The 26,150-nt window shown below is 37.9% G+C and overlaps 2 protein-coding genes and 1 pseudogene across 2 annotated transcripts; 2 read left to right on the plus strand and 1 right to left on the minus strand.

Annotated features, from left to right (window-relative positions):
• The first annotated feature begins 1,091 nt into the window (after window positions 1-1,091).
• Window positions 1,092-8,848, plus strand: LOC114259594 (stemmadenine O-acetyltransferase-like; annotated as a pseudogene).
• A 4,273-nt stretch (window positions 8,849-13,121) lies between these two features.
• On the minus strand, window positions 13,122-13,895 carry LOC114259592 (uncharacterized). The gene has a single exon (XM_028199623.2). It carries the CDS (start codon window positions 13,893-13,895, stop codon window positions 13,122-13,124), a length of 774 nt encoding a protein of 257 aa, XP_028055424.2.
• Window positions 13,896-24,311: 10,416 nt separating this feature from the next.
• On the plus strand, window positions 24,312-25,531 carry LOC114285444 (germin-like protein subfamily T member 2). The gene has a single exon (XM_028228493.2). The coding sequence runs from the start codon at window positions 24,663-24,665 to the stop codon at window positions 25,302-25,304; it is 642 nt and encodes a 213-aa protein (XP_028084294.2). The 5' UTR covers window positions 24,312-24,662; the 3' UTR covers window positions 25,305-25,531.
• The last annotated feature ends 619 nt before the right edge of the window (window positions 25,532-26,150 follow it).

A 26,150-nucleotide genomic window follows, 5' to 3' on the forward strand; every position in this document is an offset into this window, starting at 1 on the left:
AAATCAAAAGTTATGAAATTTTAAAGTTTTTAAATCACTTAAATAATATAAAAGGTGGAATAAATGACTTAAATACTAAAATAATAACTGTGAGATATCTTAACTAGGAAATGAAATTATTTTGGACCTCTTCAACTACTTAAACTATATGGACGATGTATCGCTAATTTTCCCTTTTATAAAATCAATGTAAGACACTTATTTTTTATGTTATGTTTAGATCATGAATTTGAATAGAGATTTGAAAAAAATAATAATAATAAAATAAAGAGAAAGGGAGAAAAAAATTTGGTTTAGATTTTATTTATATTTTTCCTTTTTTTTTTTTTTTTTTAACCGTTTTCAAATCTCTATCTAAATTTATGATCTAAACATAACCTTCAAAACACATTTTCAAATGAAAAGAACAAATTGGTAAAGCCAATTAATGTTATATGTCATGACGGATAATACTATCAAGCGAAAACTACATCTTCAAGGCCTTAGAGTTGCTTTCATGCCATCATAGAAGTTCGAAGGAAAATCAGAGGATCTCATAGTTAAAAACCATGATCTAACTTGACAATCATACAATTATTTTTATTGTCACATTGAAGTCATTGTACACGTGGGATTGATTTGGAGAACCCATCTAAGACATGATCATAAATTCATAGAAAGGTACTTAATTATATTCATATAAATAAATGCATATCCATTTCTATAAATTCTTGTAAAATTTTACAATCATTCTTGAGAGTTCCTATTGGCATACCTTGTTTCCAAAACTAGCTACACATGCAACTCTTTGTGTTAAATCAAATTTTTACTGGGAAGTACTTATTCAGGGTGAGTTTGGCAATTATTTTTTTAGTTGTTTTTATATTTTTTTTTTAGAATCTAAAAGAATCGATATGTTCGAAAATTGTTAAAAAAAATTATTTCTTTGTTATGAATAATTTTTTATGGGTCTTTAATCTTTTGCTTTTGATGATAAATTACCATATTAGCTTTGTTGTGTTGTGGAGCCTTTATTAACATACTAATTACCATGAAGATAACATTGTCTTTGCAAAATTCTACTAAGATTCCTCCCAAAAGCAAAATGATATTTTTAGGAATATTAGTTACTTAACCAAAGCACACAACTAATTTAATTTTTGATTTTTTGATAATGAAGATTGACATAATTTCTAGAGAGCTCATCAAACCATCCTCACCTACACCTTCTAACCTCAAAAACTACAAGCTCTCTTTATTTGATCAGATCTGTCCTTTTCAATATGTCCCTCTTGTCCTTTTTTACTCTCTTGAAGAAGCAACTCAAGTCCAACAATCCGAGGTCTCTTCTATGCTAAGAACGTCACTATCAAACACCTTAACTCAATTCTACCCACTGGCCGGAAGGGTGAAAGGTGAGAGTTCAGTGGATTGCAACGACAAGGGGGTCGATTACATTGAAACCCGTGTTGATAGCCAGCTTTTGAATATCATTGATCGACCAGAACTTGATGTGTTGAACCAATTGATTCCTTATAAATTAAGTTTCCGAGTATTGAGCATAGATAAAGAAGAAGAAGAAGAACAACAACAACAACTAGCCATCTAAGTTAACTTATTCAACTGCGGAGGCGTAGTAGTCGGTTTATGCATCTCACACAAGATTGCTGATGGGTGCACCCTGAGCACATTCATCAAAGGGTAGGCTGCCACTGCACGCGACAAGCCGAGTTTGGTGTGTCCAAGTTTCGTCTCAGCAACTTTGTCCCCACCAAGAGAGCCAATCGGTTTTGTAGGGATATATTTTCTGAGTACCAACACGTGGGAAGGTGACGCCGATGTGTCAGCCAAGGTGCCACGTGTCTTGGTCATTATGCCGAGGTTATCTCGGCGTTGCCGAGGTTATCTTCGAAGATATCGGAATCCGAGATAAACGGATAAGGGACAAGAGTCCTAGAATGAAGAGGAGACTTAGTCAAGATGAGGATAAAGCTCTTAGGGAGTTTATCCTTATCGTTTGAGGAGTCCAAAGTAAGTACTGAATTGGAGTCCATAAAAGTCAAGCTTCTAGTGGGACTAGGATTGAGTTAACTATAAAAGAGAGGCACCCTCGTGGGTCTAAGATACGCAATTTATGCTTTGAGCATTGAGTTTAGCATTATTGATTATCTTTGAGAGATATACCGACTTGATCGTCGGAGTGCCCCCGGGTGGTAGAACCACCGCCGGAGCCTTCTCTTTCTGTTACAGGTTAGTTGAAGCCATCTATTCTGCCAGTACTCTCTAGTTGATTAATAAACGGGCAGTGTGATCAAAAAATCACCCACACAATTTGGCGCCGTCAGTGGAAAAGAAAGAAGAATAGATGGCCAATAAAAGAAAGAAGAATATATGGCCAATGACAGACAGAAGGATCAGATTGGAGACAACGCTCCTGCTGGAAATGGGAGATCTATCAACCTCGACGTTGAAGGGGACAACCGCAACACAGAAACTCGTGACCAGAGTCACGGAGTGAAAGACGCCTGCCAGGAAGGTGACGCACCAAAGACAACAGATCGAAGCGGATACTACAACGAAGATGACCTCTAGATATGGAAGGATAGATACCTGCGGAGGAACGAAGACCCTTCCGAAAGGGATGCAAAGACAAGGGGCATGAGCGCTCCCAAGGAGATAACATTCAAGTATAGAAGAACTCATCCTGAGTAAGCAGATCCCGGATTCCAGATCTTGGATCCCGGATCCGAGAAGACATGATCTCAGCCTAGACAAGTAGGCCCGAGAAGACGAGAGCTCAACCTAAGTGAGCAGATCCCGGATTCTAGATCCCGGATCCTAGAAGACATGATCTCGGCCTAGATGAGTAGGTCCGAGAAGAGAAGAGCTCAACCTAAGTGAGCAGATCCAAGATTCTAGCAGACAAGATCTCGGCACTTAAGTCCGAAAAGAGAAGAGCTCAGTGAGCAAATCTCAGATCCCAGAAGATAAAAAAAAAACACACAAGGTTGGACTACAGTTAGCCAGGTTGAAGATCTTTTATAAGGTTCGCAAAGGAGTATGTGGAAGCCATGCAGGGGGCAGAGAGAAGAAGAACATGTTTACCACTTGTTGAAATTTGTAGCAATTTACAAGTTGGTTAAACCGATATGATGTTTACCATTTGTTGAAATTTGTAGCAATTTACAGGTTGGTTAAACCGATATGATGTTTACCACTTGTTAAAATTTGTAGCAATTTACAGGTTGGTTAAACCGAGATGATGTTTACCACTTGTTGAAATTTGTAGTAATTTACAAGTTGGTTAAACCGACATGATGTTTACCACTTGTTGAAATTTGTAGTAATTTACAAGTTGGTTAAACCGACATGATGTTTAACACTTGTTGAAATTCTATGTGAATTTACAAGTTGAAGTTAAACTGAAGTCATGTTTAACACTTGTTGAAATTCTGTGTGAATTTACAAGTTGAAGTTAAACCAAGATTATTGTTTACCTTCACTTGTTGAAATTTGTAGCAATTTACAAGTTGAAGTTAGGCCGAGATTATTGTTTACCTTTACTTGTTGAAATTTGTAGCAATTTACAAGTTGAAGTTAAGCCGTGATTATTGTTTACCTTCACTTGTTGAAATTTGTAGCAATTTACAAGTTGAAGTTAATCCGAGATTATTATTTACCTTCATTTGTTGAAATTTGTAACAATTTACAAGTTGAAGTTAAACCGATATAAAATGTTTAACACTTGTTGAAATTTGTAGCAATTTACAAGTTGAAGTTAAACCGAAGTGATGCTTAACACTTGTTGAAATTTGTAGCAATTTACAAGTTGAAGTTAAGCCGAGATAATTGTTTATCTTCACTTTTTGAAATTTGTAGCAATTTACAAGTTGAAGTTAAGCCGATATATATTGTTTAACACTTGTGAAAATTTGTAACAATTTACAAGTAGATCATTGTTTGGCACTTGTTATAACTTAAGAAAAGTTTACAAAGTTGAGATTAAACTAGTATATGTTTATCCTTGTTAAAATTTGTAAGCAATTTACAGGACAAGTACTCGCCGAAGTAAATCGTCAGGGGGCATAACCGAGGTGTGTCACCCTGAGAAGATTGCACAAAGAAGGAAGAGTATATAAGACATGCAAAATATCCTAAGTATAGAATCATGCAAGAGCAGTAAGAAGAAGACAAAGATACAAGCATTCAGAAAAAGAAAGTTGAGTTAGCATTCACAAAACAAGAAGGCACATCGGCCATATGCAAAACTTACATCGTCTAAAGAAACAAAGAAGTACAAGAGTACAAAAGACAAGAAAAGAAAAGACATGACATCAAAACTAAGATTCCCCAACATCGGCAGCAGGCTGGGTTTGGACGTCGGAGGACTGCTGAGAAGATACCTCGGCCGCCTTCTCCACCGCGATCTTGGCATCAATTTGGGCAAGGGTCTCATCAATACTCTTATCAGCAAGAAGTGAATCCGATGATACCTTTGAAGGAATCACATCCTTGGGAACCTCCTCAACCTCCTCATCTTGAGTTAAGTCTAGGACTTGCTCATTTTAAGGAGGGGACTTGGACGCAGTAGCCTCCTTTGCTTTTCTTACCAAGGCATCATCCTCTTCCTCATCTTCAGATTCTGAATCTTCATCGGACAGAGCTGGTGGAGGAGGTGGAGGGAATGGAAGAGGAATATCATCGGCATTCCTCAGAGGCGAATCATCAGGGACATTGAGTTTTTTCAGAAGGACATCCAACCAAGGGTGAAACCCTTGTTGCATGCCTGCTTCACTTGAAGTTCATAAGCCTCAGTAATGTCGGCCATGCCTTGAGTGTACGCCTTTTCATCAGCTTCTTTGATTTCGGCGTCTTTGGTGGCCAGGGCCTCCTGAAGTTCCTTTTCGGCTTGGGCCATTTTCTCCTCGGCCTCTTTTCTCTGGGACTCAGCAACCTTCCTTATGGCCTCGACAGAATTGGCCTTGTCTTCGGCCTCAGTCTGGGCTTTGATAGCAGCCTCAGCCTGATCCTCCAACTTCTTTATTTTTGATTGAAGGTTTTTATTGGCCTTTTGAAGGGCAGAAAACTCCCTCTTCATCTCGACAAGCCTCTCTCGATTCTTAAAAGACTGCATTAAGAAAGAGTGGGCATGCTGGATGGCTTGAAAGAAAACAGAGGTATTAGAGAATATTCAAAGTACGAAATAAAGAGAAAGAAAGAAGAGAATTACCAAATAGAAGATATCTACCTGAACGGAGTGCTGAAGCATTAGAACGTAATTCTCATACTCACTGTACTAGGCGTTTCGCTCCAAATCACCTGGTAATAGTAGAGCAGTGTTGAGTGCAACGCCGACATTAATATCCTCGGTACTGTCACTTGCCATAACAGGCTTGTCTTCCAGAGTAATTGAGGGGGCCCAGGGGGCATCAGGTTTTTTTGATCCCGAGGTTGTTGCAGAAGAAGACCTCGGCTTTTTTGGTTTTTGGGATTCTGGTGGTTGAGACTCAGAGCGCCTCTTCCCAGCAGAAGGCTGAGATTTATCACTTTTAGCCAACTTTGAGATAGGCAAGGTGTCTTCAGATTCAACCTGAGCTATCTTAGCCTTTGGTTGAGCCTTCTTTATTCTTTTCGGCTTCGGTGGAGGTTGGGTTTGTGCTGGTTGGTCGTCAACAGATGATGGAATGCTGGCAAAGAGGTCTTTTGTAACTGGTTTTAGGCGACGCATCTCGGCAGTAAGGACAAGTCGTCGCCGACGTTTTCGTTCGGATATTGGGACCAGGTGTGGAGCCAAAGCTGATGGCTGATCAGCTGGATTGGATGTTGATCCTTGACCTGTTCGTGATGTGGATGCAGTCAATGGAGTTGTAGCAGAGGGTGGAGAAAGGCTTTTCTTCTTCCTTTTGGGAACGTCGAGCAAAGTTGACTTATATGTTAGAATAAAATTGAGAAGCACAGGCACTTTCCTTTTATGGACTGGCAAATCCAGAAGTTTCTTTAAATCCTTGCTGGGAACAAAGGATTGGCGAAAATTTTTCGGTGGCTTACAAACAGCTGCAAGAAGAACAGACGTCAGAAACAAACAAAGTATTTAAGACTTTGAAAGAAAATAGGCAAAGCTGAATACTGGGCTCTTACCCTTGCCCTCTAAAACTGATCGAGGAAGAGGGTAGAGATGGACGTCCTCGTCTGGAGCAAACTCCCAATTTCCTGAGGTAATGAAATAGTCATCTCCAGCCCCCTTGTTGGAGTCTGGAAGGTCGGCTACGATTTTGAATTTTGTAGACCTCGGCTTAAGGTAATAAATGTAGCCTTTTTCTTTCAAATTAAGGGCACACATGGTATAGCAGTACTGGATATCGGCTAGGGTGATCCTAGTGTTTTCCTGTTTAGCTAAGGCAATGACACCATGGATCACTCGATAAGAGTTAATGGCCAGTTGCATGGGGTTCAACTTATAGTAGTGAAGAATCTCGCGAAAAAGGATGTTGAGTGGAAGCCGGAGTCCGCACTCAGTGAAAGCCACAATGGGAAAGGGCATTGAATCATCTGTGGGCATGATGGAGTCATCATCTCCAGCCAACATCAGATGGACATCGGCAGGAATAGAGAACTCTTGCCTAAAGTACTCAAGTTTAGTCGGGGTGTCTACCCTATGTCTCCACATACCCATGATACCAGCCTGAATTAGAAGGGTTAAAATTCAGAAAGAAGATGTTTTTTATTGATGGGACCTCAGCAAAAACCTAGGTAAAGTACTAGTTCCAGTTTTTTCCTAAATTATGGGTTCTGCACAAACAAATCCCAAACCTAGATCTATGAAAGCAAGGGTTGAAGGCACGGATCTGGAAGACAGAAAGGCAAAGACGTGCTTTAGAATGAAGAACAGGGATGGGATGTCAAGAGCATAAAGAATACGAGAAATAAAGGGTCAAGAACAGTAACAAGAAAGCAACAAGAAAGCAACAAAGTGGTGAACAGTATGTATTCAAGATATGGGTAAGATCAAAACCATTTGAATAAATACGTTCAGATATGTGATTCGCAAGATTTGAAACAATAATGGCAACAAGTAATGAAGAATATCAACAGAATTGAAAACGAAAGGAACAGTAACTTACCAGAATAAGTAAGGCCGGAATAAGGTTCGCCGAAGTCAGACGATGGTTATAGGAGTAACAGAGTAGTGAAAGCTTCACCAGAAAGACAAATGAAGACAATTGCAGAACTTGGGACTGAAACAATGGCGTATTCAAGAGCTAGAAAGAGAAAAAGCGAAGACAAATCGAATGCAAAAGTGAAAAAATGAAGAAAGGGGGAAAGATTTTGTCAAAAATTTGAAACGGCGGCAAAACGGAGCATTAAATACGCCTGGAACAACACATACGTCAGACGACGCCCACAGATGCAAGACGGATTACAAGCGCGTCATGGGTACGGTCCAATGAGGTGGAGACGCGTGAATGAAACGGTTGAGTAAATGATACGTGACAGCTCACACACGTGAAAGAGTTCACTGGAATTCTTGTTCTCTGAAGAAAACATGTCGGCCTGAAATGAATGATCTCAGCTGAGGAGTTCTTGAGCCGATGTACAGGAAGAAGTACCGATATAGGTTCTATCACCTCAAAATGCCGAGGTAATAGAACCTAAGGGGCAGTTGTGGGGATATATTTTCTGAGTACCAATACGTGGCAAGGTGACGCCGATGTGTCAGCCGAGGTGCCACGTGTCCTGGTCATTATGCCGAGGTTATCTCGGCGTTGTTGAGGTTATCTCCGAAGATATCGGAATCCGAGATAAACGGATAAGGGATAAGAGTCCTAGAATGAAGAGGAGACTTAGTCAAGATGAGGATAAAGCTCTTAGGGAGTTTATCCTTATCTCTTGAGGAGTCCAAAGTAAGTACTGAATTGGAGTCCATAAAAGTCAAGCTTCTAGTGGGACTAGGATTGAGTTAACTATAAAAGAGAGGCACCCCCGTGGGTCTAAGGTACGCAATTTATGCTTTGAGCATTGAGTTTAGCATTATTGATTATCTTTGAGAGATATACTGACTTGATCGTCGGAATGCCCCCTGGTGGTAGAACCACCGCCGGAGCCTTCTCTTTCTGTTACAGGTTAGCTGAAGTCATCTATTCTGCCGGTACTCTCTAGCTGATTACTAAACGGGCAGTGTGATTAGAAAATCACCCACACAGGTTTCAAGCACGTAGGTCGAATTCTAGAAGCAGGACTTGTTACTAGAAGATTGGTTTTTAGTGCCTTAACAATAGCTGCTCTAAAATTTGAAGTTGTACCCTATCTGGCCGGCATACAACCTACCCGAGTGGAGGTGGTAACAGCACTAATATGGAAGAAGTACGGTTCCATTGCAAGCACATCAATGGCGTTTCATCCAGTGAATATAAGGAAAAGGATGGTCCCAGCATTTCCAGAACATTGTTTTGGCAATCTCTTTTTGATGGCGAATGCAGTTTCGAATGGCGAAACAAATTTGGCTACCTTGGTGACTAAGCTGAGGGTTGCAATTGAAAAAATTGATTGTGATTATGTAAAAGAAAGACAAGGGAAGGATGGTTTTGAAGTGGTCATGAATGATTTGAAGAAAATAGGTGAACTGGTTTCCAAAGGGAAAGTGCAGGTGTTGAGGTTCAGTAGTTGGTGTGGGTTTCCAATCTATGAAGCAGATTTTGGGTAGGGAAAGCCCAGTTGGGTGAGTATTGCTACCATGGACACTAAGAACTCTATCATCATTATGGATTCTAAATATCCTGGTGGAGTAGAGGCATGGGTGACTGTGCATGAACAAGATATGGCTATACTTGATCAATTAGAAACCTTCATTTCATCATTTCTAACTTCTTAAATTAGGGATTTCAGTTAATGTTTGTCTTCCAATAATGTCTTGGATGCCAATTTAAGGTTATGCTTGAATCTTATATTTGGAGAGAGATTTTTAAGTGAAAAGTGGATGAAGTAGTAGCTAATTTACAAAATCCTTCTATTATCATTTTTTTCCCTAAAAAAATTTGTTTGTAAATTACAAAATTCAAACATTAACACTTCAACATGAACATTGTTTTAGTTTTGAATGATATCAAAATTTAAAATTGGATCGTTCAGGTCTATTGGAGTAGACCTATAATACATATGAAATATATATATATATAGAAAGATGAAATTTCAGTCTTGTAGCATTCGGATAGTGAACTTTCACTATTTTGAAGTAGTAAAATTTCAAAAGTGAGGGCTAAAATTTCAAAATTGATTGCCAACTATCCAAATGTAACTTATTTTGTTGTGATATATTTATTTTTTTAATAAATTCAAAAGTGAGGGCTAAAATGTCGAATTTGGCTCCATGGCTTTGTTTCTATTCGAAATGATCTAATGATAAGAAACTCACTTATTTTATTGTGATCATTTTTCTTATAAATTCATTGTTGAGGGTGTCAATTATGTCTTTTACCATTTTAAGAAATATTGCTTGTAATGTTTTTGATGTTCAAGGAAAAATATTTGTCTAGTTATTTTTAAATATCAACAGTGAAATGCTTTCTTACCTTTCTAAAAATAAACAAGTCTTATTAAGAGATTAAAATCTTATCAAGAGATTCAACATATGATGAGTTTCTTGTCAGCAACCAACCTTCAGTATTAAATGAGTACTCCAATTAAAATTACAGTGAGTATGGTTTGATTTGATTTGATTTAAGTCAAAGTTATAAGCCAAACTGTTATTTACAGTTCCTTAAAATTTGAAATGAAACAAAATTATTAAAACAGATAATTATTTTGTATGTTCTATAAGTGTGACTTCACAGACAGGAGAACGAGTAATTTGATCATTTTGCATAAAAATGTCTTTATGAGTAGAGTAATTTAGCGACCCTTGGACGGAAGAAATTTAAAATTGGATTTATGGACCGAGTGTCCTATTTTATTTGCTTTTCTCTCCAATTTGTATTTCTCTTTTCATTTTTTTAAATTTAAACTTATAATTCAAATATAATTATAGAAAAGAAAGCCAGGCTTTTGTATCAGACAGAACAAACCTTGTTTTTCTAATAGGAAGCATCTACTATAAACCCTGCAAAGAATCAATATTTGGTATTTACATCTCCATAAGTGTAAGGCCAGTGAGGCTATTGTTGACTTAGGCCTCTCAATGGGAAATATCACACTTCTTTGTAATATATATATATATATATATATAAATCTTAAGGATGGTCAATTTTTCGGTCTCGCTCTGCCTTGCGTCTCTCGACTCAGTTCACACGAGTTTCTTTTTGCCTCAATGAAGAAGTGCTATTGGGATAGATTTTGCATTCTCTTTTCCCGCCCCGTTTATTTATTTATTTTGATCGGCAAAAGAAAATCTTTATTGATGGGAACACACAAAGTATGAAAGAGTACATCAATAAAAAGGAGCTTGGAGCTAGCAAAAGCTCCAAGCTCCAGTTGGTGAGAGACCAACAAGTAGCAAAGAAAGAACAAACAGAACAACAAAATGGCTTCCACATGAACCTCAAGCAGCAGAACAACAAAATGGCTTCCACATGAACCTCCAGCAGCAGACTACCAACAAATAACTACCAAATTGTAGATAACTAACAGATTAGTTTAGGTTCTTAGCCACTAACAGCATACTACTAATAGCAAAATCAATCAACCAACAAAAACAATCAGCAGAGCAGTAGAGCAATCGGCAAACTACCAACAGCAAAATCAATCACTAACAGAGAAAGACAGCAAAATCAATCAACCAGCAAAACAGCAGAATTAATCAACCAGTAAAATCACTAACAGATTACAGAGCAGATTAAGATAGAAAACAACACAAAGAATGCAGCAGCTGATGCTCTATAACACAGCGATGGAATTCTTCTAAACTCAATAGCAGAGCCTAATTTGTCTCCAATTGAGAACTACGTCCTCGACTGAGAAAAGGAAGTCCATGAGAGAAGCTTTGAGCCAAAGAGCTAATCTGATCTTAATAAGTTCCCACAAGTCTGCATAATTAGGATGAGCATCTCTAAAAACACACTCATTCCTATGATTCCAAAGAGACCAGAGAACTACTAGTGGAATTGCTCCCCAAAATTTCCTGAGTGGGCGCTTAAATTTGCCACCTTTCCACCAATTGAACAGGGTTGTCACAGATTGTGAGATACACCAACAGAGCCCCCAATCATATAAAACAGATGACCAAATGGTCCAAGAGAAATGGCAATGAGGCAAAACATGAGAAGCAGATTCAGGAGCCATTTTGCAGAAAGGACATAAGGGAGAAACAATGCTGCCAAGAAAACCAATATTGAGTAGAAACATAACTGTTTTGATTCTATTTTTCCATGCTAACTATCCAAAAAAAATGAACTTTGAGAGGTAAAATATTGCACAAAACGAACTTGCTAATGATGAGATGAGGCCCAATGAGAGAATTGCAAAGAGAATATAAAGAAGACACGAAGAAAACACTAGAACCTGAGGCTGCAGAGGACCACACCAAACTGTCAGCATTGTTAAGGCTCAAGGGGGGAGTAGAGGATAACGTTATAATCAACCTAGCTTCAGCGGCCACTTCCCAAGCATACAGGACTCTTCTATAGGGAAAGTTCAAGACTGTAGTGTTGGTTTTCCTAGCATAAAATTGTTAAAGAGATCCATTCTTATCAGCAGACAGGTTGAAGAGAGAAAGGAACTCATCCTTGAGATATGTAGATCCACACCACTTATCATGCCAAAATCTGATACGATTACCGTCCCCAACCTTGATTTGGCAGTTTTCCAAGAAGAAATGAAACGTATTCAAACTATGAACCCCTATAAAGGTAATATCCTTCCATACCCTAGAGTGCTTGTAGGAGGATTGCATAGGAGGATGCCAACACTCTACCTCAATTTTATACTTGCTGCAAATAACTTTTATCTATAATGCTGAAATTTGATTTCCAAATTTCCACCACCATTTAAGAAGCAAGCATGGATTAACATCCCTAATCCTTTTGATGTCCAGGCCCCCTTGGGCAACACTTTTTGTAACCTCAACCCATTTTACCAAAATGAACTTTTCTTTTTAGACCATTACCACCCCACAAGAAAGCAGCCTCAATCTTTTCAATTTCATGAGCCACACCTTTAGACATCTTGAAGAGAGAAAGATAGTACACAGGGAGACTCGAGAGAACAAACTTGATCAAGGTTAACCTCCCTACAAAGAACAATATTTTCCTCTTCCAGCCTGATAGTCTAGATCTAATATTATCAAGCACAGGCTTCCAGGTTGATTTTCTACCTGGGTTGGCGCCTAAAGGCAGCCCCAAAAATTTCAGTGGCAAGCTTTGCACCTTACAGTTCAAAAGCTTTGCAAAGGCATGTAGAAACACATCATTCACACCTACACCACATACAACGCTCTTGTGATAATTGATTCTGAGCCCAGAAAGAACTTCAAAGCATCGAAGAAGTCTTTTGACAATCATCACCTCGTCCATATCAGCTTCACAGAAAAGGATTGAGTCATCAGCAAATTGAAGGTGAGATAAAAGAACCTCATTAACCCCAATTGAAAAACCATGAAGGATGTCAAGATTTAGTGCTCTATTCAGGAGAATATTAAGCCCCTTATATTGAAAAGGAAGGGTGACAATGGGTCACCTTGCTGGAGTCCTCTTTGCGGTAAGAACTCATTAGTTGGTGAACCATTGACGAGGATGGAAATTCTAGATGTAGACATGCAGGCTTTTATCCAAGAGACCCATTTAGCCAAAATCCAAAGCTGGACATCAAAGAGAACAAGAACTCCCAGTTTACTGAATCGAAGCTTTCTTAAAATTTAGCTTGATAATCAACCCTTGTTGCTTAGCCTTCTTCCAACCATCGACTACTTCATTGGCACTAAACACCCCATCTATGATGTTCCTTCTCTCTATGAAAGCAATCTGAGTGTCACCAATAGTGGAGGGCATCACGGACTTCAATCTGTCCGATAGAACTTTCGCTAAAAACTTGTATATTGAACCCACCAGGCTAATGGGTCTGTAGTCAGACAAATTAATAGGATTAGAAGTTTTGGGGATAAGTGTAATGAAAGAGCTGTTGATTCCATAGGTAAGACTGTTGTGATTGTGAAAATTTTAGAAGAATTGCATGATCTCCTGTTTCATTATTCTCCAAAACTTCTGATAGCATAGGAGGTTAAACCCATCTGGGCCAGGAGCCTTGTTACTATTACTCTCTTTAATGGCAGTCCATACCTCTGCTTTAGTGAAATCTAATACAAGATGGTAGGAGATAGTGCCCTCAATTAATTTGAATTCCCCTCCCAACACAGGCCTATTAACCCAGCTTTCCTTGAAGTGTTTCTTGAAATGAAGGAAGACCTCATGTTTAACTCTACTAGGTTCCTCCAAGGACACACCATTTACTGAGATGGAATTTATCATGTTCCAATTATGTCTGGTACTTGCAACAGCATGAAAGAATCTAGTATTTTTGTCACCATGCAGAGACCAGTTCATTTTGGATTGTTGATGCCATAACCATTCCACGCTTGTATAGAGTTCCCACACTTCACATCTTGCTTCTCTTCTTCGAGCCATTTCTGATTGAAGTAGTACTCTTTCCTTTGCAATTCTATCTAAGGCATGCAATTCCTCCTCTGTAGCCTCGAGTTTAGTGGTAATATTACCAAACACTTCAGTATTCCATACCTTTAATTCCACCTTAAGGTGCTTGAGTTTTTGCTGGATTATGAAGCTTGCCCAACCAGTAATAGTAGTGTTCTCCCAGCAAGAAATGAAAAGATGAGAAAAATTGGAATGCAAGGTCCAAGCGTTAATAAACCTGAAGGGCTTAGGGCCCCAATCTCTTTCATCTTCCATCATCAATAGAGGGCAATGATGTGACATTAACCTAGGCAGGCCCCAAAGCTTCATTTTGAAGTGGATCAACCATTCTGGGCTGAGCATGATTCTGTCAATTCTACTCCATTTTTGGGCCTCCTGAGAGTTACACCAAGTGTATGATCGTCCAAGAAGGGGCAAGTCACTCAATTTGCATTTGTCTATAAACTCATTAAGATGGTTCATTCCCCTATCTCTTCTACACATCCAACTTTCTCTCGCATGTGCCTTATTTCATTAAGATCACTACCTAAGCGCCAAGGGCTAGGGAAGGAGTCTTTGAGCTTAATTATGGAATTCCAAAGAGTGGATCGGCTACTGACATCATTAGGTACATACACATTTAGAAGAACACAATCAAAAGAATTGTAGAGTGTACTTAAGAAAAGAATAAACCTCCTGTTGTAGCAGCTCCCGGATAATTGGAAAACATCTGGATCCCAAATGCAAAAGAGCCCTCCTGCAGTGCCAACAGGGTCCACAGACATAAACTCCATTTTCCTATTTCCTCAAAGCCCACGAGCAACAAAATTTAAAACCATTACTTTCTTAGTTTCTTGAAAGAAAGCAACATCAATATGTCTATCTCTCAAAAGACGTTTGATTCAGCCCCTCTTTTCGAGTTGCCTCTGACATTCCAAGAGAGTAGCTTCATAGAGACCAATTGATACACTGTAAGGCCCCCAGTCACAGCTATCACAGCTTTGTCGACCCCACTTCATTGATTCTCTCTTTATCATTCAGCTCAAGATCGATAATCTTGTCAAGCACAACAACTTCTTTACCCTTAAAATTAATACCAAGTTGCTCCCCTAAGTTAATGGTTGCTTTAGCTTCTTTAAGGAGGAGGCTATTTGAGCTTGAGTCTTCCTCGGACAGATCTGATTGAGCAAAAGCAACAGCAGTAGGTCTGAAGATAACAGACCTGGATGTATGTTTACTAATGGTTGCGGCTTTCTGACCATAAAGCCTAGCAAAATGGGAGAAGCCCTCCACATGAGCCTTCTTCTTCCCAGATTTCTTAGCCTTCCGAAGGGGATTAAGGGTGAAGAAAGATAATCTATCAAGTCTTTGATCCTGAAGCCCCTGAATGCCCAATCTAGATGGGCCAGAATTAACATGTGGCCTGAGGATAGAGCTTTACTACTGCTAGGCCTAGTAACAGGGGGTTCAGGCGACTTAAAAATAATAAGGCCTTGTATTCGTTGCATACCATGTGGTTAGGCTATATTATTCCCAAACCAAACCACACCCTAACCAAACACACACACACACACACACACACACACACACTCTTTCTCTCTCTCTCTCTCTCTCTTTCTGTTCTCTTTTCTTCTTTATCTTTGATGTCAATCGACCATCGCCTCCGTCACTGCCAACGATCTCGCTACCATGGTGCTTCAATCACGACTATCTCACCACTGTTCTTGTAGATCCAGTGACGTATGTGTCTGTAGACATCCCATTTTGACCAGCCCTAAAACTTGTGCGCTTTTTTCCGAACACCTGATGATGAAAATTGAAATGTGCTATTTTATGAATTTCTCAGAAGAAAAATTAGATTTAAGCTTTAATCCCAACCTTACACCCGTTTTGGCCAAATTATTTTACACTTATGCAAAAACCTTTTTCTGGACGAAATTTAGAAAATAGAGCAATTTTGAAAAAATTGGCCTCATTCCCTCATGAGATGACCACATAGCTTGTGAGAAACCTCACGGGTTGCCATGTGATTTGTGAGGAATTATTGGGTGTTGTGAGAGGGAAAATTTGATTTTATAAAGTGGTAAGAATTGGTTTTGAGAAGAGGGAGATAAGTCAGAGGGAGAGATGAGGAGGAAAATTGCTTTCAAATAAAGGAAAAGGAAAAAAGTCAGAGAGAGAGAGAGAGAGAGAGAGCTTCTTTGCAAAAGAAAGTTGTCTGAGAGAGAAACCTATTTTACTTGAGATATATTTTGTGAAAATACAACAACTTAAACCTGAGAGCTTTATTCACTGATATACCCTTCTCTTTACTGAAACCAATTCAAAAACTCCATTGAAGCTTAAATTTGAACCCTTTTTTTTTTTTTTTTTTGAGATTTTAAAGTTTATTCCATAAGCTTGAGAGTGTTAGGAAAAGAGTTTGTTAATCAAAATCTTTTCTTTTAAAGATGAATTTTTAGAAACAATTCTCATTAATATCTATCGGTCTTAGCAAAACCGACTGAAACTAGGCAAAACTGGGCAAAGAGTGACTACCGGTCGTCTCCCTGGACGTCCTCCCAGACGTCCAACCTTGGGTAATTTGCTCTTTGGTTTTAATGTTTAAATATTATCTGAAGGAAAACATAACACAAGGCTTGATTTGGCTCACTGGTTAAGATCTTGAGTGTTGGGGTTTCGATCCTCGGTTCAAACCCTCCCAACAACATCTCTTGTGTTTTATATTTTGGTGGAGGATAACGTTAGCATGATGTAGTGATGATGGCTTCATCGCTGACATAGGCAGACAGCTTTAGCTGTAGTGGACAGAATATTCCATGATATCAACAGAATATTCCATGAGTTTTGAAAATTGCAATTTGGCCCAAAATTTTCAGACAACTGTGTTGTGGCCCAAATTTTAGGAGAATTTTTAAGTAAGGCCCCTGGAAGTGCGACGAATGTTGGTTCTAGCCAAACGGACCGTTTCAGACGCAACCACGAGGTTAGAATTGTGAAATTTTGAATATTTTTTATTATTGCATTTGTCTTTTGTATATAGTATCTTGCATATTTATAGCTTTAATATCCCACTTGTACATATTTTGTTTTTATTATGTTTAACATCCTACCATACGGCTATATGCTTAAGTGATATATTTTTATGAATACCAGTGAATACAGGTTGTATCGTTCAATTTAGAATAATATTGATTTTCATGTTTGTAAATTCAATTTCTTTGAGTTGTACATTTTTAAAATTCTTTCAAAAATACATGAAATCAAATCGTTTGAAAATGAATGACACAACCTACAGTTGTTTGTTTCACATAGTAATTTCTAGATTTATTGAATAAATCGGGATAGGAACACATAAAGTAAATAAAAATCATATCACGCTTTAGTAGAGGCCCATCTTTGATCGGGTAAGTAGGGGTGCTCAATTAATAACCTTTCCCTCTCATACCTAAGGTTCCGAGCCAAGCATCCTTGGTTACAACAAATAGTAGCCTTGGCACAAGTCACGGGTTTTCTAATTTTTTCAAATATTAGGTGGTGACTTTGAGATCTAATGACGTAGTCTATTTCTGGTAAAGGTTTTGCAATAAAATGGATTTTCTATAAAAGTTCCCAGATTTGGACTCTCATCTATGTTTCACACTGCACTCGTGTGACTAGATCGAAGAGATCGAGGGTCTGAACTGTTTAACGTGTGCAGGTACCCCCCCGGGCGGTGTTACAGTTTCTGGCGACTCTATTGGAGATTTATAAAGAAACCTTGACTCAAACTCCATGATATACTTTTTATTCTTAATTATATGTTCATTGCATTTCATGCATTGGTGCGCCTAAGTCCCGTGCTCGTCACCTGTTATCCTAAACAGCTATTTAACTTCGAGCGGATAGACGGTCATGGCTCTAATATGGTGGGAGCACAAGCCTTGGAATCGGGATCACCACGTACCACTTGATCCATCAGATTGGGCAAGTATATCGGTGTCTCACTGAGGTACCCTTTTGACCAAAGACTGACCTAGTGCATATAGTAAACTTTAGCAACTACCAAAAATAAAACAAGATACTATCCCATTCTAAGATGTATGATGCCACTTGTTTGAATAGTGAAGCCCTAGATCATGTCAAAGCGAAGATAGGATAATCCTACCCTCCGTACAGGTGTTTGTTTTCTTTCCTGGTATGTGCAATGTACGGGACCTATGGTTCTCAAAATTTTGAGTAGTGGTTCAGGCATTTCTTCTTAAGGGGTTGAATTTAGTGTTTCAGTATGTTGTATAACGATCAATTGAGTCGAAATGCTGCTGAAATTCTGATTGAGGGTTTCATTGTTTTTGTTAGGTATATAGCTTCAAAACGGCCTAATATTCCTCAAGTTCTTTGGACTCGCACTGGTAGGCTTAGCAGAACCACAGATTTGGTTTAGGGTAGGGACAACCAATGTTAGTTTCTTTACCACCAGTTACACGAAAAAGAAGGGTGAAAGCCTTATCAACTATTCAAAGTACCCCTTCTCCATTAGCTAGATCATCCCTACCCAACTCACCAGAATCAGCAATGGCCCAAGTTCCAGAAAATATAGTAGACATGCTTTTGGATCTTCAACGAAGCATGGATACTATTGCAAACACGGTTGCCAACCAGGGTGACACTTTCGCTGAATTGCGATGCCCATCTGGGGCGTCTACTACCCAACCACCCCCGGTGATTCATACAATTCCAAGTCCACCTCCACTATCTAAAGAGCTTCTTGACCCTTACTTGCAAGAAGACCTGAGGATTCCTGTGCAATCGTCGGGAGGGCTTTTTTCCCTTCCACAACCAATAGGAGGGCTCTTTTCCTTGGAGACAAATGAGTTCGATCTAACTACGTTGAAACTAGCCAAATTGGAAAAACTGTTCAAAAGGTCGCAAGGAATCAATTCAATCCCAGACATCGAAGATTGGTATACAAAAATAGCTGTGAAGTTCCCTGAACAATTCAAGATGCCACACATCGATAGATTCAATGGATCTGGCGACCCAATGGTGCATATCCGTATATTTTCTGATGTTTTGAAACCTATGGATTTGACTCGTCCACAAAAGCTCTCTCTATTCAAACAGACTTTGTCAATAGTGGTTGCCATCTGGTATGCCAAGTTAGAGGACTCGGTGAAACAGAGTTGGGAAGAATTGGCCGAGGCTTTTATCATCTAGTATGCTTATAACACTTAGATTGAAGTGACCACCTGGGAGTTAGAAACAACCCATTAAGAGCCAAATGAAAGTCTTGTAGACTTCATCACCAGATGGAGGGCAAGGCAGCAATGATGACCAATAGACCACCTGAGAAAGATGTTCGCATGGTAGTAAGGAATTTGCATAGCAAGATGCTGCAAAAGATGATAGTTCTCCCACTGTTCACTTTTAAGGAACTATACGAAATGGGCGTCTAGATAGAAGATGCCATCAAGTAGAGAATCATCGTCGATGACAAAGAACCTGAACCAAAAACCTTTGGGCCCAGTTCCAATGCTACTACCAGTAGTAGCACAGCTATGAAGCCTTCTGAAGTCAACTAGGTCACTGCCACTACCAAAATGGCTGTTCCTTTTGTGTATACCAATCCGCAAACAACTAATTCCACCCGAACCCCTTAAAGAACTTTGTATCCACTCCATATGTCTCTTACCTGTGCCATGGAAATCCTAGTAGAAAATGGACACATCAAGCTCCTTGACCCTCAACCTTCTCCAAACCCTCTCCCAGCCAAACATGACACCACTAAATATTGCGTCTTTCACCAACAACATGGTCATGAGACTGATGGTTGTTTTCGCCTACGTCATGCGATTCCGGATCTCATCGACATCAAAGCCATAACTCTACCTTAACCACAAAGACCCAAGGTCGCTGCCAATCCATTACCTTCACACCTCAATCTAAACCATACACTACCATCCACCTACAACCCCAAAATATACATCACTCCCATTCATTTGCCCAAGCCTGAAGTGCTTATTCCAAAGGGCATTGACTTGTGCATGATGGGTGCACCTGAACCTCAAAAGAGCCCAGTCTAGTCAATCCATCTGGACCAATCCAATTTAGAGACACCGAGGGCACCAATAACCGAACCCACTACTTCTGAGATGATGAGCATGATTGAGGATCTTTAGAGGACTGTGACAGATTTAACCTTTGGGATCTTGGCTCCATCATCGACCGCATCACATACTAAAAATTTCATATCAAAAAATTTTCCAATCTTGGGGTGGGATAAAATTGGAATGAGTCAACCTGAAGCCATCTCAAGCTTGGGTGATATCATGTCTTCTCCAGATATATCCACCAAATTCCTTGAGAAAACAGAAGTAAGTAGCAAGAATGAGGTTGGGGCAAGTATTGATCCTTATGCACATCTCCGATAGGTTATGGAGACTTTGAAGATTAAAGGCCTAAACAAATGGCAAGTCCTTGCAATTGTTGCAAGAATTATGGATGAAATTTTTGTCGGTCAACATCCCGATGCCAGGGTGGGGGTTGCCACAAATGTATTCAGTGTAAGAAGCCATGTTGGGGGCACTTAGAATTAAGGGTTAAGCCATGAAAAAGGATACCTTACCAGAAACCCCTCCTAGCTCCAATCCTAAGCCTGTAAGAGTTCTCCTAACCAAGTCAACACCCGCCAACCCCTCTATCAATATTTCCAAGACTGGTAGTCGCACCTTTCATCCCCTCCACATGTTTCCGTCCACAGCTCTTCAAATCCTCATAGAAAACGTCCATCTCAAACACCTTAACCAACAACCTCTCCTTGATCGCCTTCCGGCTAGACATGATTATGCTAAGTATTGTGCCTTTCATTAGCAACATGGCCATGAAACTGACTGTTGTTTTCGCCTTCGCTATGAAATTTAAGACCTAATTGACAACAAGGTCACCACCTCACCAGGTCCCACAAAGTGTATCAATGTTGGATCAATGATGGAACATGATATCCCAAAGAGTGGACAACTTGAAACCATTTAAGAATGATGGATGGAGATTCATCTTCTTAGGCATTTTCTGTTTAAAATTTTGATCCTGCAATAACTTGTATATCATTCTCATCTATATGATTTCCTTTACCAAGATGTTTCGCGCTTTTCATGTTTTTCCAAAAATAAATAAATAAAGGGAATGAAAAGTTCAAAAATGCTCATAATGTTCATATCATATTCATTTTTCTATGACAATAGTTATTGAAAATATAAAAATAATTTTTTAAATGTACCCTAAAAATTGAGTTATTTTGAAAAAAAAATTTCAAAAACAATCTAACAGAAACATTACCAAATAACCCTTAGCTAATGAAATGTCAAAACACTTTTGGCAAATAACAAGATTAATATTTCCCAATAACTAAGATGTTGTGATGCTATATCCTACGTCACAAACCAACTAATCTCCTCTAATTTTCTTTGGTCATCTGTTTATGTATTTTCCATGAGGAACTTTTGTGCACCAAAAAGATCATCATTAAACCACGACTTTCCTACTTCTTTGAACCATTCACTCCAATACTTCCCACTTCTTCCTTGAATCATATGGTAGTGTGTTGATTGAAGTTCCACTTTATAAAAATTAAGAAAAAAAAATTCAAATACATAATAAAGATGACAAATGAGTGAATATGGACAGGTCAAAACAAATTAAGTTATGCATCAAAAATCTAATCTAAATTTGTTCATTTAGAATTTTTTTTTTTTAAAGTTAAATGCAATTATATTAAAATAATATGAGCAAGTTGTTGTTCTTGTTTGTAAACTTGCCCCTTTAATTAACTGGTTTAAGTTAAGTTAAACTAACTCTTTTTATTTTGTTGAACACTTTTTTCAATGAATGGTGGAAGTGGAGGTGGAGGTAGCATTAGTGGTGGTGGTGGTGGTGGTGGTGAGTGCTAAGGAATCCATAATATACCTAACCATGAATGGAGAGACATGAAACACATAAAAGCACAAATGCATAAGAATTATAAATCACACACAAAGAACCACTCTAAGAAAATACACTTTCGGTGACTAAAAAATTAGTCACCAAAGTCTCGTTTAAAATTTTTAGTCACCCCAGTTAGTCACCGAAGGCTTGTCGGCAAAAGTATTGGCTACTAAAACGAACTTAGTACCTAGTTGACACAATGTTTACATAGTTCACTTAAAACTAAAAACCCAAGGTTTACATGATTCATTTCAAAACTAAAGTTATGCCCACAACTGCTACAGTTTTCGCTATAACTAGGGTGGTCAATGTCTTTACTATTCCATGAATGCGGTGCAGGTGGAGGTCATGATAGTGTTGGAAATGGTTGTATGGTGGTTTCTTATTTTGTTGCATATTTTTTTTTTATCATTAAAACCAACCTGTATGTATATTCAACCTATTAAATTTTAATTTTAAATGAGTTCATAAGATGTAATAATTTGTTTATGAATTTGGACAAATTTAAACAAATTTTAAAATGTTCAAATTGGATGAGTCTAATTCAAAATGGGTCTTGTCATTTACAATTTGAATATATTTTTTCAATACTAACATCAGCCCATAAAAGTTGTTTTTAATATTTTCCATTTAAAATTACCAAGTGGCATTTGAATAACAATATCTCAAGTTACTTTTCTATTCAAAAATCTGACCTTACAAACTCTCTTTTTTTCTCCCTAGATTTTCCTTTAAGGGAAGAGGGAGATGGCAGTGGTTCTCCCATTTCTCCGATCTCCCTCTTCTTTCTCTCTTTTCGATCCTCCTCTGGATTGGTTATTTGCCTCACCAATCTGGCCATCACCGCCTTACCTTCTCCACCCTATAACCCAAAACTTTAAGATCTGACTTCAGGTCTTCTCACAATCCGAAGGCCGAAGCTGGATAACATGTTTATTTCACACTCGGTGACCACCTCAACCTCAATAATCTATCTTGACCAATGGAGGTGGGGTCTTTAGATTCCAAGTTGAAGGTTGCAGAGGAGTGGAGTTTTGGATGAATTTGGTGATGACTTGGATTTGATTTTTTTCTATTTGATTTTTTTTTTAACGTTTAGTTTGTAAATGTAGTAATCCGTTTTGCATGGAGATTTGTTTCTCTTTCTTGTGAGAGCCTTTTCTACACTGTAGAAGTTTGGATCCTTCCTTCTATAGAGGTTTTTATTTATTTTTTAGATCTTGTAATACCGCTGTAGCAAATTGATCTGATCTTTTATCAGTTTTATAATAAAAAATTTCTTCCCAATTAAAAAAAAAAACAAAAACTCTGACCCTACAACCACAACTTGTCTATCATTGTCATCTATATTTTTCTTCACATAGAATTAATAATTAGACTAGATACAGAAAACTTGACTATTAGTCCCCATTTGATAGCCGTGTTAAGTGTGATTGACAATGATATCATTAGGCTCCCATGGGTCCACACGCTTTTTTTTTAATATCATGTTTGTTTTAATGTTGGATGGGGATGTTGATAGTATAGTATCGAGCTCTAAATCTAATGATAAGGGAGAGTGAGAGGATCATTTTAAGGAAAGATATTAGAGTGGGAAGAAAACTTAAATGGACATAAGATGTAATGCTGCAAAAATATAGTATAATTTTATTGAATTTAACAGAATATATAACACTTGATAGAGCTAAATGGACAAAAGTAATTCATATAGCCACCTCACTTGATTGGAATACAAGACTTAATTTGGTTTGAAATTTTTTCAGGTAGTGTTTGGTTTACTAGAATGGAGTGAAACAAAGTAGTCCTTCCGTCAAAATATTCATTCACATGTTTGGTTGACAAAAATAAATAAATAAATAAAAATGAAAAATACATTGCAAATAGAATCATCATATACCATTACAAGGGAATCATTCTATAAGGGAGCTTAAGGAATTACCATTCCATTCTATTCCTTCTCATTCCATTAAACCAAATACCGCATGATAATATAATATTGTTAATTTTGGGGAGGTTAAGTTAATCCTGTGATCATGGAATTAGCCACATCACTCCATCCAATAATCAAAAATAATTTTCTTTCTCTCATCTTAATGTTTGCTTGAATATTGTATTAGATGTGAAAAGCGTTTGTATGACTGTTAATCCTTGAATCATCAATCCCTTCGAATCATATATCCTATCCAATGTCTTAAAATTATGAGCAAAAATTGACAAAAAATGTATTAATTTTATAATTTAAATAATTAGTTTAAACCTGCTCATAATTTCTCATTTTGTATCTCATCCCTTTTGGAATTCAATAGTTTTCCATAGAGAAATACCATGTCCAAGTAGATGATTAGTATATTTTACAGGAATATTAATTTAATGCTAGGCCATATCTCCCCAAACACCCATGACCAACTGAAACATAGTACCAATATACATAATCCTAACCTTTACCCTATATATTATTAATTTCAAAACCTTAATCCCATGACATCATTAATTCCCAACAGTGTCAAAAAAATCTATATCCATATTCAAGGGTTGAGTTTCTCTTAAATTTGAATTTGAAAGAATTTAATGAGCTCGTAAGGCTCACCACGTATTCTATTTTAATGATTTGAATTATTCATTTTGTAAGATTCTCTACATATATCATTTATAGAAAAAAAAAATTTAAGTCAATTTAAAATTCATATTCTCTTCATTTGTAATTTTTTTCATAAATAATATATACAAAACATATAAAATTAACAATTCAAATTATAAAAACGAGCCCCGTGATAATTTCACCAACCCCTCAAGTTCAAGTACAAATGAAAGGGGAAGAGGGTTTTGTCATTGTTCAAACCCATGACTTGGAAAAACGGACTGCAACAAAATGAGACGTAATTATCATGCTATACTCTGTCACAAACCAACTATATCCCACCAATCTTCTTTTATTATTCCTCAGCTTACCCATTTTCTATGACTGACTTTTTCTTTGCACCAGAAAGTTCAACCTTGTATAAAAAAACACTCCACACACAAACACATACCATGTCCCTTCCAAAAAAAACTCCTTTAAAATCTCCCCCAACACCACATTCAACAACAACATAACAGTATAAAAAACTAGCCATGATTACCCTCTTCTTGATTGCCTTGTTGGTTTCATCCATACCCTTCTCTTTTGCTGATCCCGACCCGTTACAGGACTTCTGTATTGCAGATCTGGAAGCTCAACCTTCCATCAATGGCTTCCCCTGCAAACCCGCCTCCAGCGTGAGCTCTGACGACTTCTTCTTCGATGGTCTGAGCAAGGAAGGAAACACAGGAAACGTATTCGGAGCAAATGTCACAGCAGGAAATGTTCTTGCATTTCCCGGGCTCAACACGCTGGGACTATCAATGAACCGGGTTGACTTCGCTCCAGGAGCAGTCAACCCACCTCATATTCACCCCCGCTCAACCGAGTTGGTTTTGGTGATCAAAGGAAAGCTACTTGTAGGGTTTGTGACGACTGGGAATGTTTTTCATTCCAAGGTTGTGACTCGCGGCAAGCTTTTCGTGATTCCGAGAGGGCTTGTGCATTTTCAGAAGAATGTTGGGAAGGGAAAGGCCTTGGCTTTTACGGTTTTCGATAGTCAGTTGCCAGGAGTGGTGAACTTACCATTGACTCTCTTCGGTTCTACACCGCCGATTCCTAATGATGTGCTGACTAAAGGTTTCCAAGTAGATGAAGCCGTTGTCAAAGGAATAAAATCCAAGTTTGGCAACTAGGCTATTTTTTGGATAAGTTGGTGTGTGTTTTTATCAAGTAAGTAAGTGATTTGTGGGGATGATTCATTTATTCTTCCCTTTGCTCTTTTGATTTGCTTGTATCACAATTGTATTTTCTTTTTTTCTTTTTACCTATTTTATGTTTATATTCAGGCCTCGTTTGGCAAGTGACTTTTTTAGTCAAAAAGTCATCAAAAAATCAAAAAGCCAACAATTCATACCAAAAAGTCAAAGATTCTCTTTTCTCTCTACTTTTTGCACATTTTTTTGTAAAAAGTCAAAAAATAATCCCAAACATACTAATTTTTTTTAACTCATATTTTAGCCAAATAACCAAAAAATTACTAAATTAACATGTTCCCAAACAAGGCCACAATATTCAAAAAGAGCAATGATTTATAATTTTAAATTTGAAACTCTAATAATGACTTTAATAGTGTGGTATGGAGCCAAAAAAAAAAAAAAAAAAAAAACACATATATCAAATCACTTATGGGTGAGACTCAAGAGTTCTTATTAAAATGAAAAATGCTTGGGAGCACTAATTAGTGCTCCCACTAATTAGGTGGCAGTGAGTCCCGTCATTAATGATGTGATGTTTTGGTCTTGGAGTTGTATTTTTTTTTTTTTTTTACTTTTTTAATGCATTAGTGCTATTAGTGGTGATATTTTTAGTGGGATGAATCATTGTTGTATTAAAATTCTACTTTTAGTGCTCGTATTTTTTATTGAAGAATACATCCAAAGTCAGATTCTTCTCCAAAGTCTACTTACGATTCCAAATTTTTTGTGAATTTGATTGACCAAACAAACGAAAAAAAACGGAAAAAGATTGCCCACCTACTA

The sequence above is a fragment of the Camellia sinensis genome, chromosome 15, assembly GCF_055761805.1.
Source record: "Camellia sinensis isolate YWXY chromosome 15, ASM5576180v1, whole genome shotgun sequence".
Classification (NCBI taxonomy): domain Eukaryota; kingdom Viridiplantae; phylum Streptophyta; class Magnoliopsida; order Ericales; family Theaceae; genus Camellia; species Camellia sinensis.